General features: G+C 40.6%; 1 protein-coding gene across 2 annotated transcripts in view; it reads right to left on the bottom strand.

Annotated features, from left to right (window-relative positions):
- Window positions 1-246: 246 nt before the first annotated feature.
- HMGB1 (high mobility group box 1) overlaps window positions 247-19,336 on the bottom strand; it is a 40,584-nt gene continuing 21,494 nt past the window's right edge. For both annotated transcript variants that reach the window (XM_033948157.1, XM_033948159.1), the window contains exon 5: window positions 247-2,646. In XM_033948157.1, coding sequence (XP_033804048.1) covers window positions 2,479-2,646 — 168 coding nt within the window. In that variant the 3' untranslated portion in view covers window positions 247-2,478. The remainder of the gene's footprint in view (window positions 2,647-19,336) is intronic.

Consider the following 19,336-nt stretch of genomic DNA (forward strand, 5'->3'; position numbering starts at 1 on the left):
AATTTCCTTTTCAGGCACTGGAGGAAACTAAAGTTCTGGATAAGATATCAGTATGTTATTTCAAAACTGAAAGTAATTTATAAAAGTTTCTTACTCTTATTTTCCCTAGGTTTGCACAACATTTATAATTGATAGCTCTTATACTAAACCTAATGCTATTCCTTAAGCTGCCACATTAACTTTTTTAAAACGTTAAAAAAAAAAAAAAATACTTGTACATACACAACTTCCAAGATTGGCTATATCTCAACATAATTGTATTATTTATTTCAACTGGACACAAGAATACTTAAAATTTAGAATTATAACATCTTCAGTTGTAAATTTAACTGGACCCCTTGATACAAAATAAAAACAAAAAAAACAAAATAGATATATCATGACTTCTTGCAGTGCATATAGTAAAAACAGCAATTCCAATGATCAGATTGTATGGAGTCGTTCTTCCAAGATACCCTCAACAGCTTATCTTTATAGCAGCTCAGAGAAATGTATACTGCTACCTTTGGGATACAACTCATAACAGCTTTTTCAGTGCAAGAATATTTAAGCAGGTTCAAAACACACACAGAAGTAATGGGATTGATTTTTAAGTTTTTGTTATGAATACAGAATAGGACAAAATCCAGTAAACTAAATTGTTTCATTTTTTTTAAAAAAAACCCAACCAAAACACCCCACAATGGCTTTAAATATGTGACATTTTGCAGCCATATTATGAGCATCTGTTATGTTCAAACAAGGGTGCATTAGGGCATTTTTAAAGAACTACTTTCTTTTAATTTTTTTTTTTTTTAGATTACATAGTGATAATCTTTTATTTTTAGAGTCCAGTGCTGCCTTTTTTTTTTTTTTTAACACACTTGACTTCAAACATGTGGCTGAGACATTTCCATGTCTTATTGCTTTAATTTTTTTGCAACTATTATATGGTATGCTATCCCTTTCTTTCTCTCTATATATACATGTTATTGCCACTCTATCCATCATGGCATTATCCTGATCCTTTCCTAAATCAAGATTGTCTACTTCAGATTGAATACCTGCATGCCAAAGCATTGTAGGTTTTGATGGTATCATTGTACCTGGAATTTTCAAACTGCAGGGGAATCAATACATAAAATTTCAGAAAAGCAATAATTTAATATTCTCATCTAGAGCAATGGTAAGCCCCAGTGCTGCAGTCCAGTTCCTGTTGCAACACCAGGTGTTATTTTTTCCCCAATATTAACCCTTTACAGGAGGTTTTAATTTGATTCTGTGAGGTTAAGCATCCTCAGTTCTCAACAAACCCAAACAGCTCTGCAGGTGTAAGATTTAAACCATAATATTCAGATTTTTTTTGCACACACTTGGAATAAGTATTTAATTTACATATTTTTCTAATCCAGTAGAATGGAATTACAATGACATGGTAACAAAAATTCATCACCGTTCTTGTCCCCACAGATAACAAGCCCGTGTCATTCTTTGGTGTCTATCTCAACCTCAGTCCTCCTACACCAGCATTCTTCAATGCAAGGCTTGAGGATTAGTGGTTGTGCCCATTCATACTCTGATTCTTCCCTTTCTCCTTAAAGAATGACATGGAGATGGTTTCCCGCAGGGACAGGAACAGTGATGAATTTTGTCACCGTGTCAGCCCTGTACTATACTCTTACAAAGACTGGAATCAGCTCTCTCCAGTTTCAAACAAAATTTCAAAATAACAACATATGAGTTGGTACTAAAAAATATGTTTTAGCTCAGTAAGATATTGACGTATGACATTGTTTTTGCAATATCTACTTATAACAAAAGTAAAATTTACTTTCAGCATGACTGTGCACAACTCTTTTCTTACCATAGCTTTATTATGCATGGGAGTAGACCATAGATTTTGTTTGCTAACCATATAAAAACATGAAATCTGGTAAAATATGAGATTCTAAATGGCATACAGATAATGCAAAGCTGAGTAACTCTTCACCCCCTGCTCTCCATTTCACACATATACCTATTTTAAAAGGACAATTGTAAAAAAAGGAAAGAAAATATATTTACTTTGAAGCATTCAAGAATGTCAACAGAACAGCTGCAACTTGCATTTTGCAATTACAGAGTGGTAATCAGTTAGACAATTTTTTAAATGATGCAAATACAACTGAAGATGGAAACCAAACTATATCTTTGTAACTATTTTGTGCTGTGCACCAACAAGAACCTGCTTCAACTTCCATGCCATTTTACAACCCCCTTACTGTACCAGGCAAATTTAGTGGTTACTGAAATACCACTAAAGAACAGGGCTACCTAAAGACACATTTGGTAGTGTGAACTATACAAAAAAAAAAAAAACCAACAAAAAAACAGACACTGTACAGTTTAAAAACAAATCTTACACAGCCTTACGTTTTAATTTTTTTTCTTTAAAAAGGAGTGAATTGTGTACAGGGGGTTAAATGCTTTATAGACAAGAAAAAATGCTCTGGTAGAGACTTATTCGTCATCCTCCTCATCTTCCTCTTCCTCCTCCTCTTCATCATCATCATCTTCCTCCTCATCATCTTCCTCTTCCTCCTCCTCTTTCTTCTTGCTCTTTTCAGGCTTGGCAACAACTTTTTTGACTGCATCCGGTTTCCCTTTTCCTCGATATGCAGCAATATCCTAGAAATTCAGAGAAAGATAATTAAAGATGTGCTCAAATAATCCAAAAGATTTACAACAGGCATCCACTGAGATTTTTAAGCAAGACTTTACCTATAAATACTTAAGTTTAAAGAAATTATGTAAAAGTTAAGTGCTATCGAAAGAGAAAAACGTCCAAAATCCGGCCTAAATCAGCACTTGGACGAACATTTCTCAAAAACGTCCAAGCACCGAAAATAAAACTGGGTTTTGCATGTATTTCTAAATGACCTAGGCCTTCATAGTGCCGCTCAACGTCCAAAGCTAAACAGGGCGTTTTGGGAGGCGTGTCAAGGGTGGAAGTTGGGTGGGACGTGGGCCGGCTTAGACTTAGTCGTATAGCATGTATAACCGAAAGTAAAACATGGTCTAAGTCACAAAAACCCACCTAAACTCACCAGATAAGCACTGAAAACACATAACACAGACCCCCACACACTATCCCAGTGATCATCAACCACACAAAAATTTTATTCACAACTTTAAATTTCAGCCTCCAGACCATCATCACTTGGCAGCCGTGCATAGGAAAGCCTAGTCGTCCAGCACAGAGGCAGCTTAAGCTGTCTTGGGGGTGGGTTAGGGACCCATAGAGAGGAGGACCAATGCCTATAAGCCCCTGTAATCACTGCATTGATACTGAAACATGTGCACTGCCCTATACACCCCCAAAACCCTTTTGTACTGGCATATAAGTGGCTCCTGCAGCATAAGGGCTATTAGGGTGATAGATAAGGGGTCTAGGGGCTTCTAGAGGTGGTTTGGGGGGCTCACCGTGACCTTTAAGGGAGCTGTAGTGAGGAGAAGCCATGGCACCCTTTTTGTGAAGTTCACAGCAGTGCCCTGTAAGGTACCCCACTATTTAGGTGGCATGTCTGGGTGTTCATTCCATCACTTTGCAGACCCCTCCCACGTCCAACAGGGCTTGTTCTAGTGATTTGGACTTGGACGGAAATGTGGTATAAAGATAAACGATTTAGCGGCTTGGACGATCAGATCAGCAAGACGTATAATTAGACGATTTTCGAAAGTAAAAAAAAAGTTGGACGTCTCTTTCGAAAATGTGTCTTAGGCTCTTTTTAACTTTGGACGACTTGCGAGATGAACGTAAAAGGACTTAGACGTCCCTTTCGATTATGCCCCTCCACGCATTTTCACATTATGAAACATATATAAACAAAGTAGTGCAGGAGCACACTATAGTAATGGTTTATTTGTAAGTTTGTACCTTACCAAGTTAAAATTCTAATAAATCAGATCAACTTTGGCATGATCATAAATGCATAGCATTATCAGAAAAAAACAACAACCCAGCAATATGGATTATAGGGGACATACTGCCATCTTCTGAATCAAATCTGTATCAGTTTTAGGTTCTATCTACTGAAGTGCACAAACCAACAACTTTGGAAAGGAGACTAAAGAATTCAAACAAGAGTCTCTAGCTTTACTTGTTGGATTGTTATTTAAACAACTGAACTGACAGGTTTTATATCCTACCATAATACACATACACTAGTAAATATAAATTCCATTTTAAAATGTAGTATGATTTTATTTATTTATTCATTCATTTTTATAGCCTGTCTTCCCCAGGAGCCCAGAATGGGTTCTAAAATAATTTATGAAAAGTATATGGGAAAAGCAGACACCTAGCACTTATCAATGATTCATTCTGTAAACCTCCCAATCTTACTGGACATAAGAAATAGTCTTCCTCATACCAATTAATCAAATTTCACCCGTTTCTACAGGGGAAAGTGCCAAACTACAGTTGAGCACTATGTTCCTCACAGTTCAAGGACCAAGATGGGAAAGTAATTGAATTTTTTTAAAATGCCAAATGGTTATATGTTACACTGAGATTACTTTTAGGCCCTGAAACATAAAACATGAGAAATTGTCTACTTTGGAACTTTTTGATTCTACTTTCCCTATAATAGCTTTGGAGAAAAGTACCCCAAATGTGACATATTTTCTACAGCAGCTTTTTGGGGCATGTCCTCGGTCCATTCTGAAGAGAATCACATTTCAGGGCTTGAGTCTACTCACTACACTGTCATCAACGCTGTCATACACACAAATAGATTTTTTCATCTTTTAACTGTGTACGAGCTACTAAGCTAAAAGTCCTTTCATTCTGAACTGTGCTGCACAAACCAAAATTTTAAAGCAGCCTGAACACTTTGCACATTTTTTCTTATCTATGACTGACCTTAGCATAAAGCAAATGAAATTCAGTGTCTTAAATTTCTCCCCTTAAAATCAGTTTATCTGGCTACTAGTCTTTAAGCCCGTTACATTAACGGGTGCTAGAATATATGTTTGTCTGTCTTTCTTTATTTCTGTCTCTCTCTGCCGCTGTCTTTTTCTTTCTGTCTCTCTCCCTGCCCCTGTCTCTTTCTGTCGCCCTCCCTCCCACTATCTGTCTTTCTATCTATCTGTCTCTCTCCCCTCCCCCTATGCAGCAGCATTTCTCTCCCCCCTCCACTTCCCTGTGCAGTAGCTACATCAGCATTCCCTCCCACCGCACTTCCCTGTGCATTTTCCTCCCCCCCCACTTCCCTGTGGTTTCTCTGTCTGTGTTGGTGTTTGTCTCTGCCTGCTGTATGGGTTCATAGACAACGGCGCGAAAGACAAAGGCGCGCGCCGACAACTGAGCGCAAGACAGAGGCGCGCACCAAAGAAAATTACAGTTTTCCCCAACAAAAACCGACGGGGGTTTTTATTGGGGACCCCCCCCCCCGCTTTACTTAATAGACATTGCGCCGGCGTTATGGGGGGTTGTAACCCTCCACATTTTACGGTAAACTTAACTTTTTCCCTAAAAACAGGGAAAAAGTGAAGTTTTCAGTAAAATGTGGGGGGTTACAACCCACCAAGCCCCCCACAACGTGGCGCGATGTCTATTATGTAAAGTGGGGGGGTTTCCCCCCAATGCCCCCCACGTCGGAGGCCTAAAAACAGTAATTTTGAGCGGCGTGCGCCTCCGCGCTGTGCTCAATTGTCTGGGCTCGCCTTTGTCCCGGTGCGCTTTTGACCTGACACCGCTGTATGTGTGTTTGATTTTTTTCTGTGTGTGTTAGCCCGTTACATTAACGGGTGCTAGAGTAGATCTGTCTGGTTTTTTTTTTATTTGTCTCTCTCTCCTTGGACGTTGTCTGTCATTGTTTCTGTCTGTGTTTCTCCCTGGCCCCGTCTGTCTATCTTTATTTCTAACTCTATCCTCTTCCTTCACATGTGCCCTTTTTTCTTTCTCCTCCCCACTTCTTTCCAACATCTGCTCCCCCTGTCCCTCAGACTTCCATTCAGCAGCTGTCCCTCCTCTCCCCTAACTTCCATTCAGTGTCTGTCTCCCTCTCTCTACCCCTTTTATCTACTGTTCACCCTCTGTCCTGCCCCTTCCATTCACTGCCCTCTCTTCTCTTTCCATCCAGTGTCCGCCCTCTCTCTCTCTCTGTTCCATATGGCATATACTCCTTCCTTTCCCCCTTCCTTTTCCCTTGGTCTGGCATACCTTCCTCCTTACCTCCATGCCCTACCATTCTCTCCCCCTCTGCTCCCTTTCCTCCTTGAACTTCATCGAGCAGCAGCATTCACAATTAATTGCTGTTGCCGGCTTCAGGTCTTTCTCTCTGGCGGGTCCTGTCTTCATGAAAACAGGAAGTAGGCAGGGCCCACCAGAGAGGAAGGCCTGAAGCCGGCAACAGCAATTAATTGTGAATGCTGCTGCTGCTGCTCGATGAAGTTCAAGGAGGAAAGGGAGCAGAGGGGGAGAGAATGGTAGGGCATGGAGGTAAGGAAGAAGGTATGCCAGATTTTAAATGCTGCTGCTGCCTGAAGAAGCCAGGCCTTAACAACAAAGCTCCCTCCAGCGTTGGCAGCCGCAAGAGCCTTCTAGCGAGGTAGGTTCAAAAGGAGGCTTCATCAATTGAGCAAGAACAACATTGAGATCCCAAACCACTGGAGGAGGTTTGAGAGGTGGTTTGACATTGAAAAGTCCTTTCATAAATCTGGAAACCACAGGATGAGCCAAAAGGAGTTTCCCTTCAACAGGCTGATGAAAAGCAGCAATTGCACTGAGATGGACTCAAATGGATGTGGATTTGAGGCCTGATTAAGATAAATTAAACAGGTAATCCAGAACGGAAGACAAGGAGGTAGATTGAGGCTCCTTGTGATAAATGGTGCACCAAGCAGAAAATCTGGTCCATTTCTGATTGCAGCATTGTCCAGTAGTAGGCTTCCTGGAAGCCTCTAAAACAGCGGTTTTCAACCTGTGGGTCATGACCCCTCTGGGGGGGTCAAACGACCCTTTCACAGGGGTCGCCTAAGACCATCAGAAAACACATATTTCGGATGGTCTTAAGCAGTGTTCTTCAACCGCCGGTCCATGGACCGATGCCGGTCCGCAAGGCCGGCATGTCCATCAGGCCCAAGACAGCGTTCTTCAGTCGCCGGTCCATGGTGCAATCAATGCAGGGGCCAGCTCCGAGTGCTGCAGTGTACAAAGCCGTGAGGAAAAGGCTGAACCGGAAGCCTTCTCTCTGATGTTGCAACGTCAGAGGGAAGGCTTCCAGATGAGGCACGGGACGTGCGCAAGGAGCCACTGTCCACAGCTTTGTGCAATGCAGCACTCAGGGAACCGGCCCGAAAACGCTGCATTGATTGCACAGTGGACCAGCCCAAAGATAACACCAGGGGGCAGGCCAGAAGGCAAGGCACATGGAGGGAAAGAGACAACAATGGTAGGGGAAAATGCTTTTATTTAGTGATTGATTTGTCTGTTCAGGAAGAAATGTATTTGTTTCTTTTTCTTTGGGGTTGTACTGCTTGCAGAATCTTACATCTTAGGGTTTGTTTGTAAATATTAGTACTTTTAGTTTTTGGTCCTGCATTTGAATGGGGTTATCTCATTTGCATGGGGTTATCTGTTTTCTCGTAGGAATGAATGAATGATAAAAAGCATAGTATGCTTTGTATATTTTAATTTTGTGGTTAACCATTATGTGTTGTTAATACAATTATATTTTGTGTATATATAAAAAATTAATGGGAAAAATGGTGTTACAATTAGTACTATTATGTGGGCACGATTTAGCCCAGTGTTCTTCAACTGCCAGTCCGCGGACTGGTGCAGGTCCACAAAATTATTATTTTATTTCCGCTGGTCCATAGGTGTCAAAAGGTTGAAGAATACTTGTCTTAGGAACCGAGACACCGGTCGTCTATCCGCCCACATACATTTATTTGTAATTAGAAATAAATATTTCACAATAGGTAGGTTATTAAACAAGATGAACTCACTAGGACTAGGAGGCACACTAACAGCTTGGGTACAAGACTGGCTTAGCGGCAGACTTCAAAGAGTAATGGTAAACGGTATTCCCTCGAAAATGTCGAAAGTGACCAATGGAGAGCCACAGGGCTCGGTCTTGGGTCCGATGCTATTTAATATCTTTATAGGGGAGCTGACTCAGGGACTTCGAGGCAAAATCACATTATTTGCCTATGACGCTAAACTATGCAACATCGTGGGCAGGACAAAAGAATCCGACAGCGCAACCAGGCCAAGTGCTATGGAGCAGTGCCTACTTCACTTGGCAACTAAACTTTAATGCCAAAATATGCAAAGTAATGCACCTCGGGAGCGGAAATCCATGCAGAACATACACTCTAATCGGTGAAAACTTAACAAGAACTACTGAAGAAAGGGACTTGGGAGTTCTCAACTGAGAAGACATGAAAGCTGCCAATCAGGTGGAGAAAGCTTCAGCAAAGGCTAGACAAATGCTGGGTTGCATCAGAAGGAGCTTCATCAGCCGAAAGCCTGAAGTCATACTACCATTATACAGATCCCTGGTGAGACCTCACCTGGAGTACTGTGTCCAATTTTGGAGGCCACATTTCCAAAAGGATGTGAAGAGAATGGAGTCGATCCAAAGAATGGCCACTAGGATGGTCTCAGGACTTAAAGACATCCCATACGAAGAACGTCTAACCAGACTGCACTTATATTCTCTCGAGGAGCGCAGAGAAAGGGGGGGACATGATAGAAACATTCAAATACATCACGGGTCGCATTGAAGTGGAGGAAGAAATCTTTTTTCTGAAGGGTCCCACAGCGACACGAGGGCATCCGTTAAAACCTAAAGGGAGAAGATTTCATGGCGACACCAGGAAATACTTCTTCACTGAACAGGTGATCGACCGATGGAATGGTCTTCCTCGCCAGGTGGTCGAGGCCAGAAGCGTGCTTGACTTCAAGCGTCGATGGGACCAATAGGTGGGGGTACCGCAGGGTTTTACTTAAAAGATGGATACCTCAGGGAGGGAGGGTTCGTCTTGAGTATACTTTTGGTAGGGAGGGTTACTGTGTGGGCAGACTTGTTGGGCCACCGGCCCTTTTCTGCTGTCAAACTCTATGTTTTATGTTTCTATTACATATTGTTTTTGTGATTAATCACTATGCTTTAATTATAATAATAACAACTTTATTCTTCTATACCGCCACAATCTTGCGACTTCTAGGCGGTTTACATTCAAGAGAGCTGGACATTCAGCGATTTACAATATGTAGAAGGAGTACAGAGTACAGAGACTTTAAGAAATCGAAATGACAAAATATACTGTTTGCTAAGAAAAAAAGAGGAAATTACAATATACAGTTTGTTTAGAGATTAAAAAAAAAAATAGCAAAAATTACAATATATACTTTGTTTAGAGATTCAGACGTATTCGAATATTCAATTTGTAACAATGAAAATACATCCTGCATATCAGATATTTACATTACGATTCAAAACAGTAGCAAAATTACAGTTATGAAGTAACAACGAAAATAATTTTATGGTTGGGGGTCGCGTAAAGGGTCGAGGCATTAGGAAGGTTGAGAACCACTGCTCTAAAATTGTACAGATTGATGTTTTATGTTTATAAATCTTTATTCATTTTCTTATGTTACAACAAGTGTTTCAAATAAACTCATTAGAAACTTGAATATACACACTTGATTAACTCACATATTAACATCAAATTTAACATTTCTTTAAAAAATTAATATTATATAAAGTTATAATATTATACAAGAAATCTAAATTTATATAATTCTTATTGAATATAATAATTCTTATTGAATATAATAATCCCTCACCCCTCCCTCCCTCCCAATCAGTAATACATATAATCCACTTTATTGTAAATTCATTCTAATATTGATATAGTGTAATAATCAGAAATAAAATCCCACCCCATTTCCCTCTAATCAAAAATCTTATCATGGGAAAAGTTAATCATTCATTACAGAAATCTGTTAACGGTCCCCAGACTTTTTGAAATTTACTCACATAGCCTTTTTGTGTTGCAATGGTGAGTTCCATTTTGTATATATGGCATACAGAATTCCACCAAAAATTGTAGTTTAACATATCATGTTTTTTCCAATTGTATGTTATTTGCTGCATTGCTATTCCAGTTAAAATAAACAGAAGTTTGTTGTTGTTTGCTGAAATTTGACTTCTTGCTCTCGTAGTTGTGCCAAATAAAATAGTATCACATGTCAAGGCTACCGGATTTTCCAACATCCTATTGATTTGAGGCCAAATTGATTTCCAGAATGATAAGATGAATGGACAATAGAATAAAAGGTGATCTAATGTCCCGACTTCAACATGACAGTGCCAGCATCTATTAGACTTAGAACTATCTATCTTTTGTAAACGAACAGGGGTCCAAAATGCTCTATGTAAAAGAAAAAACCAAGTTTGTCTCATAGATGCTGACATCGTACATTTTAACCTCCAAGACCAAAGTCGTGGCCATTGAGATGCAGTAATTTGGTGCTTTATCTCAATGCTCCAAATGTCTCTAAGACCATTTTTTGTTTTTTTTATTTACAAATCCAGATATTAATTTATACCACTGTGCGGCTTTATGATCTGTTGAATCCATCTGGAAACATAAGAATTCCAAACTATGATAGTTGGTAAGATTTTTCCATTCAGGGAACCCTACCTGAATGGATTGCTTCAATTGCAACCATCTAAAATATTGTGACTTATTAATATCAAATTTATGTTGCAATTGTGAAAACTCCAGCAACTTACCGTTTTGTATTACATCATCCAAAATACGAATACCTGCTATCATCCAATGTTTCCAGATGATTTTAAAACCGCCAATTTTGATCTTGGGGTTTAACCAAATTGTTTGAGTTGTTGATTTACTTATTGGAATAGGAGTTAGATTACTTATATATCTTAGAGTTTTCCAGGTATCCATAAATATTCTATGCTCTTTATATAACCTTGGCATTTTGATACTAACTACGTGACTGAGACGCAAGGGAAACATAAGTCTCCATTCTAACCAGAACCAGTCTGGAATATAATCAGTAGGCTCTGGGAGGATCCAATACATATCTTGACGTAAAATATAGGCTTGATGGTACCTATAAAAATTGGGAAAATTTACCCCGCCCTCCACAATTGGCCTTTGCAACGACACTAAAGCAATTCTGGGGTTTTTACCAAGCCAAATAAATTTTGTCAAAATCCTATTTAATTTTTTATAAAAAGATTCTTGAAAGAAAACTGGTATCATCCCCATTTGGTAACAAACTACAGGCAAAATCATCATTTTAACAGTTTGTACTCTTCCCCACCAAGATAAATGCAAAGGATTCCATTGCTCACACATTTCTGTCACCTTTTGTAATATGCATTTTTCATTACTTTTCATTGTTTTATCCACTGTTTTTGTAATCCAAATTCCCAGATATTTAATAGCCTCCTCCTTCCAAACAAGAGAATGTATCAAATAAACCTTTTGTACAGTGTACATTTAATGGAAGAACTTCTGATTTATTCCAATTTATCTTATATCCTGAAAACTTTCCAAATTTCTCAATCAACTCAAGTAAATATGGAATGGTAGATTCTGGATTCCTCAAATACAATAGTAAATCATCTGCATAAGCAGATACCTTATATTCTCTATCTGAGTGTGGTATACTTTGTATTTCCTTTACTTGTTGGGATAGCTAATATTAAGGGTTCTAAAACAATATCAAACAATAAAGGAGACAAGGGACAACCTTGTCTAACTCCCCTCTGTAAATTAAATTTTTCTGAAAAAGTATTATTAATATATAATCTAGCAGAAGGGGAGCTATACAATATTTGTATTATTTGTATGAATCCAGGACCTATACCAAACCATTCCAATGTCTGATACATAAAGGTCCATTCTACTCTATCAAAAGCCTTTTCTGCATCTAGAGAAACAGCAAAAGTAGGCTCATTCATTTTCTTTGTTAAATATAACATGTGGAATGCTAATCTGGTATTATGAGATGAATGTCTTTGAGCAACGAATCCTGTTTGATGCATACCTATAATATGAGGGAGAGCTTTAGCCAATCTTAACGCTAATATTTTTGCTAATAATTTACCATCTACATTTATTAAAGATATTGGCCTATAGTTTGAAACCAAAGTGGGATCTTTATTTGGTTTTGGCAAAACAATAGTTAATGATTCTGCTATAGTGCCATTAATAGAACCTTTATTAAGTTGGTATTGATAAAGATTTAATAAATAAGGCAATAGATAATTTTGAAATGTTTTATAAAACTCCACTGTATATTCATCACCACCAGGAGCGGATCCAACTCTAAGGGACTTCAAAGCTGTTTCTAATTCTTTTAGTGATATTGGCTCTTCCAAACTTCGTTTTACATGTTCAGGAATTTTTGGACCCTCTAACATTTTCAAAAATTCTAAACCATCTTTTTCTTTATCTAAATAAGTCTCGGAAGAATAAAGAGATCTATAAAACGTTAGGAACTGTTTTAAAATAGGCTCAATTTGTGTATATATTTCACCATTTTCATCTTTAATGGCAATTAATTTTGATTTTCTTTTCTTCGCTTTAAGATAATTTGCTAATATTCTTCCCGCTTTATTTGAGTTACCATAATACAAAGCTTGTTGAGAAAATATATCTTTCCTAATCAATTTAGATGAAATCTCATTATACTTACCCTTCAGTTTTAACAATTCTTGTTGAATAGAATATTCCCATTTTTCTATAAGTTTTGATTCTAAAATTTTAATCTCTTTTTCTAAATTTAAAAATTGTTTTTTAATCTGTTTTTTAAGATAAGCCGAATAAGAAATTATTTGTCCTCTCATTGATGCCTTAAAAGCATCCCATAATATTTCCCTAGAGATCTCATCTTTATCAAATGAAAATAATCCTTCATTTTTGTTTGAAGATTCTCACAAAATATTGGATCAGCAAGCAATGTATTATCAATCTTCCAAATTGGTCTATTAGTATTTTGATTTGTGAACTTAATTTCAATCCATACCCCACCATGATCAGATAAAATGATTGGATCAATGGCAGCTTGTGTCACCTGATGTGCCAAATTATTTGAAATAAAAATATAATCTATTCTTGAGAAAGAGTTATGAACATGAGAACAAAAAGAAAATTCCCGTCCATCAAAATGATGGACGGGAAATATCTGTCAAATCGCAAGATTGTACCAAATTATCTAATCCCATAGATTTCATAAATCTACTTGGGTTTTTATCCAGTAGAGGATCCATAACAGCATTAAAATCCCCAGCTACTATTAGATTTGAAGTAGCCAGTGGCAAAATCAGTTGTTGAAGAGTCTTAAAAAATTCATTTTGGTTCGAATTAGGGGCGTATATATTAAACAACGTCATGGTAGTATTTCCCATGCTCATTTCCACAATTACCCATCTTCCATGAATATCTGATGCTTTTAATTTGAATGAAGCAGAACATTTTTTATTCACTAGAATAGCAACACCTGCTTTTTTCCCTGTAGCTGGTGAAAAAAAGCAATGCTTGACCCAACCTCCTTCCAACTTATTAGATTCAATAAAATTGTACAGATTGAGAAAACTGTAGAGGGGCAGTTAAGTCAAGAGGTACCAAGCTGTCAAGTGTAGAGACTGCAGGTTGGGATGAAGTAGAGAGCCCTGACTGTAAGTAGAGAGGGAAATACTGGTAGAAGCAGAGGCTCCCTGCTGCTGAGTTGAAGTAGAAGGGAGTACCAAGGTTGCCTGGGCCACCGAGGAGCTATTATAATCATGGTGGCATGCTCCTGTTTGAGTTTGACAAGAGAGTCTTGAAAATCAGAGGAAATGGAGGGTATAGAGAAACTGATTCATCCATTCCATAAGGAAAGCATCTGCCTCGAGGCGATGAGATGTGTATATCCTGGAGCAGAATTAAGGCAGTTTGTGGTTGTGGGGAGACAAAGAGATCTATCTCAGGAGTTCCCCACTGAGAAAAAAATGTGACAGAGCGGTGAGGAATTGAATGTCCAATCGTGAGGTTGCTGAAGACGACTCAATTTGTCCGCCAGACAGTTTTTCTTTCCTTGAATATAAACTGCTTTGAGGAAAGTGTTGTGATGGATTGCCCAGGTCCACACCTGTTGAGCTTCCTGATAAAGCGCGAGAGATCCTGTTCCTCTCTGCTTGTTGACGTAGTACATGGCTACTTGGTTGTCTGTCCAAATGAGGACTACTTGGTCGTGAAGAAGATGCTGAAAAGCTTTGAGAGCATTGAAAATTGCCGAGTTCCAACAGATTGATGTGACACTGACGATTTGTGCTGGACCAATGGCCTCGAGTAAGGAGACTGTCGAGATGAGTCCCAAACGTAGGTCGAGGATTCTGTCATGAGGACCTTTTGATGAGGGGGCGTTTTGAAACAGTAAACCCCTGGAGAGATTGGAAGAGAGCATCCACCAGTGGAGAGACTGTCTCAAGAGAGGCGTCACTTGGATGTGTTGAGAGTGGGTCGCAAGTCTGTGCCCACTGAGATGCCAGGGTCCATTGAGGGATTCTGAGGTGAAGTCTGGCAAAAGGAGTCGCGTGATCTGTGGAAGCCTTGTGACCGAGGAGAACCATCATGTGTCTTGCCGAGACTGTAGTCAAGGAAGATACTTTATGGCAGAGATGAATGAGAGCATCCTAAAGTTGTTGAAGAAGGAATGCTCTGAGTTGTACAGTGTCCAAGACGGCTCCAATGAACTATAGAGTTTGAAAGGGTTGTAGCTGGGACTTGGGAAAGTTGATTTTGAACCCCAAACTCTATAAGAACCACGTAGTCCGTTGGGTCACTGCAATAACCCCTTGAGAGGATGAATCCTAGATGAGCCAGTCGTGCAGGTACGGGAACACTTGGAGGCCATGGTTCTGCAGCGCTACTGCCACTACCAGTAGGCACTTGAACACTCTTGGAGATGAAGCCAGGCCGAAAGGTAACACTCTGTACTGAAAATGCAGATTCCCCACCCGAAATCTGATGAATGGTCGAGAGGCTGGATGAACGTGAGTGTAAGCCTCTTTGAGATCTAGAGAACATAACCAATCATTCTGATCCAGAAGGGGATTTATAATGATGCTAGAGACAGCATGCAAAATTTCTCCCCGACAATAAATTTGTTGAGGGCTCCGAGATCCAAAATGGGTCGCAGATCACCCGTCTTCTTCGGAACTAGGAAGTAATGGGCGTAAAACCCCCGGCTCTGCTGTTCCAGCGGAACCTCCTCAATGGCACGGAGATGAAGCAGAGCTTGAGCTTCCTGAAGAAGAAGGGCAGTCTGGGATGGATTGGAAGGATACTCTCTTGGAGGCAGATCTGGAGGAACCTGGATGAAACGAAGAGAGTATCCTTCCCTGATGATGGACAGCACCCAGATGTCTGATGTAATCTTCCATCATTGATAAAAATGAGGGAGATGACCTCCAATGGGAAGGGGAGAGGACAGAGGCAGAACGATGGAGGTTATGCTCTTTAGTAGCTGGTCAAAAAGGTTGAGAAGTCTTAGGCACAGCAGAAGCCTGAGGTTTCTGCTGCCTCTGCTACTGTTGAGGTTTCTTAAGAGGTGTCCTGGTATAAGAAGCTGCCCTCTGTGGGAAACACCGCTGGTAAGATGGTAGAGGCCTGACACCCTTAGAGTGGAAGGCTTAGGCTTAGGATGAATGATGGAAGAAAAGGATTTCTCATGTTCAGACAACTTCTTAGTAGCTTTCTCGATAAAGTCATCAAACAAGTCAGTGCCCTGACAAGGAATGTTAGCCAGGCGATCTTGTAGATTAGGGTCCATGTCAACAGTGCGAAGCCAGGCAAGCCGGCACATGGCCACTGAGAAGGCGGTGACTCTCGAAAAAAGCTCAAATGCATCATAGGAAAATTGAAGGAGATGCATGCGGATTTGGTTCAGAGTAGTAATGGTATTCTGAAAAGCTGTAAGACGGTGTTGAGGATCATACTTGAAATATGCATGCAGTATGTCAACTAAATGCTTGAAGTAAGAGATGAATATAAAGTTGTAATTCAAAACCCTGGTTGCCATCAGAGAATTCTGATACAAACAGAACCCAAACTTGTCCATGGTCCTCCCTTCTCTTCCAGGCGGGACAGTGGCATAAACCTTGGAAGCGTTGTTCTATTTCAAAGAGGACTCCACGAGGAGGGACTAATGTGATAATTGAGACTTCTCCAAGCCCTTGCAATGGATCATTCTATAACAGGATTCCAGCTTGATGGGAACAGCAGGAATGGAATAAGGTGTTTCAAGGTTGGGCTGGAGTAGGTTTTAACGGAGATTTCGGCAGTAGGAACCCAAGTACAGTACCGGGTAGAGCTTTGGATTCTTGCCTAGAAATAGCTAAAAAGAAAAAATTTAAAAATTTAAATTAAATCAAGTTGAGCAGACTGGATGGACCATTCGGGTCTTTATCTGCCATCATCTACTATGTTACTATGTTATGTTACTATGTTAAGGTTCCTCTTGAAAGTTTGAGAAAGAAGTCTGTTAATGGGTGTTTTGAGAGACTCCGCAGGAGGTTGAGACATACCCATCTCCTCTAAATACTCAGTAGTGTATTTGGTATCAGAGCCCAAAGCAATCTTGAGCTCCTTACTCATCTGACGTAGAAAAGTTGAGGAGATCTGTTCCATGGTAGGTTGACCTTGAGGGGACGGTGACCTCGAAGAGCAGATAACGAGGGCGAGGCTTCCCTGGAGTACTCATACCCGAGGCCTGAATAAGCAGGGATAGACGACTCACTGGGAAAAGAATCCCTTGATGGAGGAGGCATCCTCGACTTCGGAGTAGAAAGCCTCAAATATCCTCGAGGTATAGAGAGACGAGGCATGTCTCGAGAAGAGGATCAGTGCCTCGATGGATGACTCGAACCAGGCAAGTCTCGCTGTCGAGGAGTCTTTGCCCTATGCCTCGGGAAGGGCGAAGCTTTATGCGAAGAACGAGGGCTGGAGATCGAGACACCACACGAGATTAAAGTCCTGGTGTCGATGTATCTCGAGGCACTGACAAGGACTCGGCTTCTTGATTAGCGTGCTCATGCTCCAGACGAGACACTTGCAAAGAATCAACTCCTTGCATACAGAGTGCGGAATCCTCTCGATGCACTCCCAAGGACTCGACTCCTTATACAGAGTGAGTGGATTCAGCTCGAGGCCCAGCCAAGGACTCGACACCAGGTGGAACTGCTGAGTGCTCAGGCTGGACTGCAGGAAGCAGAGTCGAGGCTGCAGGAAGTTTGGCAAAGATATTGCCCAACTGACGATCCAAAATAGTCTGAATCATAGCCTCAGAGACTGGAGGGTCCGGAACTTTTGGTGGAGGAGCAATCTCCGAGGAAGAATGACTTTTTGACTTGGAGACATGCTTCTTCGGCAGCTTGATAACTACTGCTGGCACCTGACCCGAGGGAGGCAGTGAGGCAAGCATCTCGTCAGAAGAAGACTTAGCAGATCTGCTCGAGGATGAGGAAGCCCTGAACGAGGCAGGCTTTATCAAAGGCGAAGCCGAGGCAGAACCCCCGTGAGAGGCTTGACCGGATGCGAGGTTGAGACCAGGGGAAGGGGATCCATACCGCCAAAAAACTTCTCCACCTGAACTCGATGACACTTGCGGGCTTGAGGTGGAAGGATAGCACAGCGAGCACACGACTCCAGACGATGGTCAGGTCCGAGACACTGAATACACAACCTATGTGGGTCAGTGAGAGAGATTGCGCGCTGGCAACGGCTACACTTTTTGAAGCCTGTGAGCAGCCTGGACAGACAGAAAGATGGCCTCAGCAAAATCAAAACCCAGTGAGGTTTTTTTTCTTTTTTAAAAATAAAGAAAAACGCGCAAGAAACATAGCAACTCTGTTATTAAAACAAAAAACACACGAGCTGCGGTGAGAGAAGGCACGAAGTAGAACTGAGTCTAGCACAGAGCATTGAATACACAACTTCTCAGCTCCGCAGAAAACTGAGGAGATGCGCGCCCTCGCATGGGCGGGAATGCATGCGCGGTGCGGCAGTTGCAAACTTTCTAAGTTCTGCAAGCAAATCAGCTTGCAAAGCTGCCCACATCGGGACTCTGTGGATGATGTCACCCACAGGTTGAAAATAGCTGCTTGCTTGTCCTGTGATAAAGACTTGTTCACCCTCCCTCTCCATCAGCTATATCATAAGTCACTAAACATAATACAAATATCTGTGATGCATATATCACAGTTTTCAATCCATTTATTCAAACTTCACTTTAGATATTAATTCAATCTTATACCGATCTTCTATTTTCTCACAGATCTTCACATTTGTATCCACGATTTTTGCAAAACCTTTAGCATAAATCTTGTATAGGCATTTATATAGACCTCAGTGGCTACACCTGAACAGACATATTTCATTTCAGGAATTCATGTAGCTAACCTCCTCATCGGTCAACCCTCCATTTTCCACCATATCTATTTTTCTTTTTTAGTTATATATCTTTATAAATTAATTTAAATGAAGCACTTATCTCATGTTCAAAGCTTCTCATAGAGCAGATAAGTGCTTTATTTAAATTAATTTAACTTTAATTTTTCCTCCATTTATATTTCTGCATCTCTATATGCTTCTATTTCTCCAGTGGGTTTTTTTTTTGCTATCTCTTCCCTCTCTCCCCCTTACTGTGGATGGGCAGACTAGATGGGCCATTTGGTCTTTATCTGCAGTCATGTTTCTATGTTTCTTTCCCCCTTTATTTTCACTCTTCTAACCAGTTTATCCTGCCCCCTCCCATCCAGCATATCCTTTCCCCTCTTTCCTCTAACACCTCATCTCTCTCTCTCTCCACCTACATCCAAGATCTCTCCCAATCACCTTTTACCCTTTGCTTCTTCCAACAGAGTCGCGGGTCAGGCAACCGATTCTGCCATTCTGTTTGCCAGCTGCTGGGAGGAGGGGGGAATGAGGAATCAGTGGCGCATCCATATTCTGAGCAGCCCTGCCTTTGGTTCTATCCTGGTCCTGCTAAACCAGCTGGCAATAAAGCCAGATGCCATGGGGGCCTTCCCTCTTGATATAGGCTTTGCTGATCTCGATCCCACCCCTCAAAATCAGGAAGTAACTTCACCAAATATCTCATAAAAGTATTAAGACTATGTCTAAATCTCTCAATTTCTTTAGCCATTTCTCACATTCAGTCTCATAAATTCACTACAGCCTTATTGTAAGCGGTAGAAGCCTGGGTTTCCCAACTGCCTGCGGTGCTTGCACAAAGGGAAACCCTCCTCTCACCAGCACCCCGAAGCCAAAAAGGATTCCCCTT

Source organism: Geotrypetes seraphini, chromosome 6, assembly GCF_902459505.1.
Source record: "Geotrypetes seraphini chromosome 6, aGeoSer1.1, whole genome shotgun sequence".
Classification (NCBI taxonomy): domain Eukaryota; kingdom Metazoa; phylum Chordata; class Amphibia; order Gymnophiona; family Dermophiidae; genus Geotrypetes; species Geotrypetes seraphini.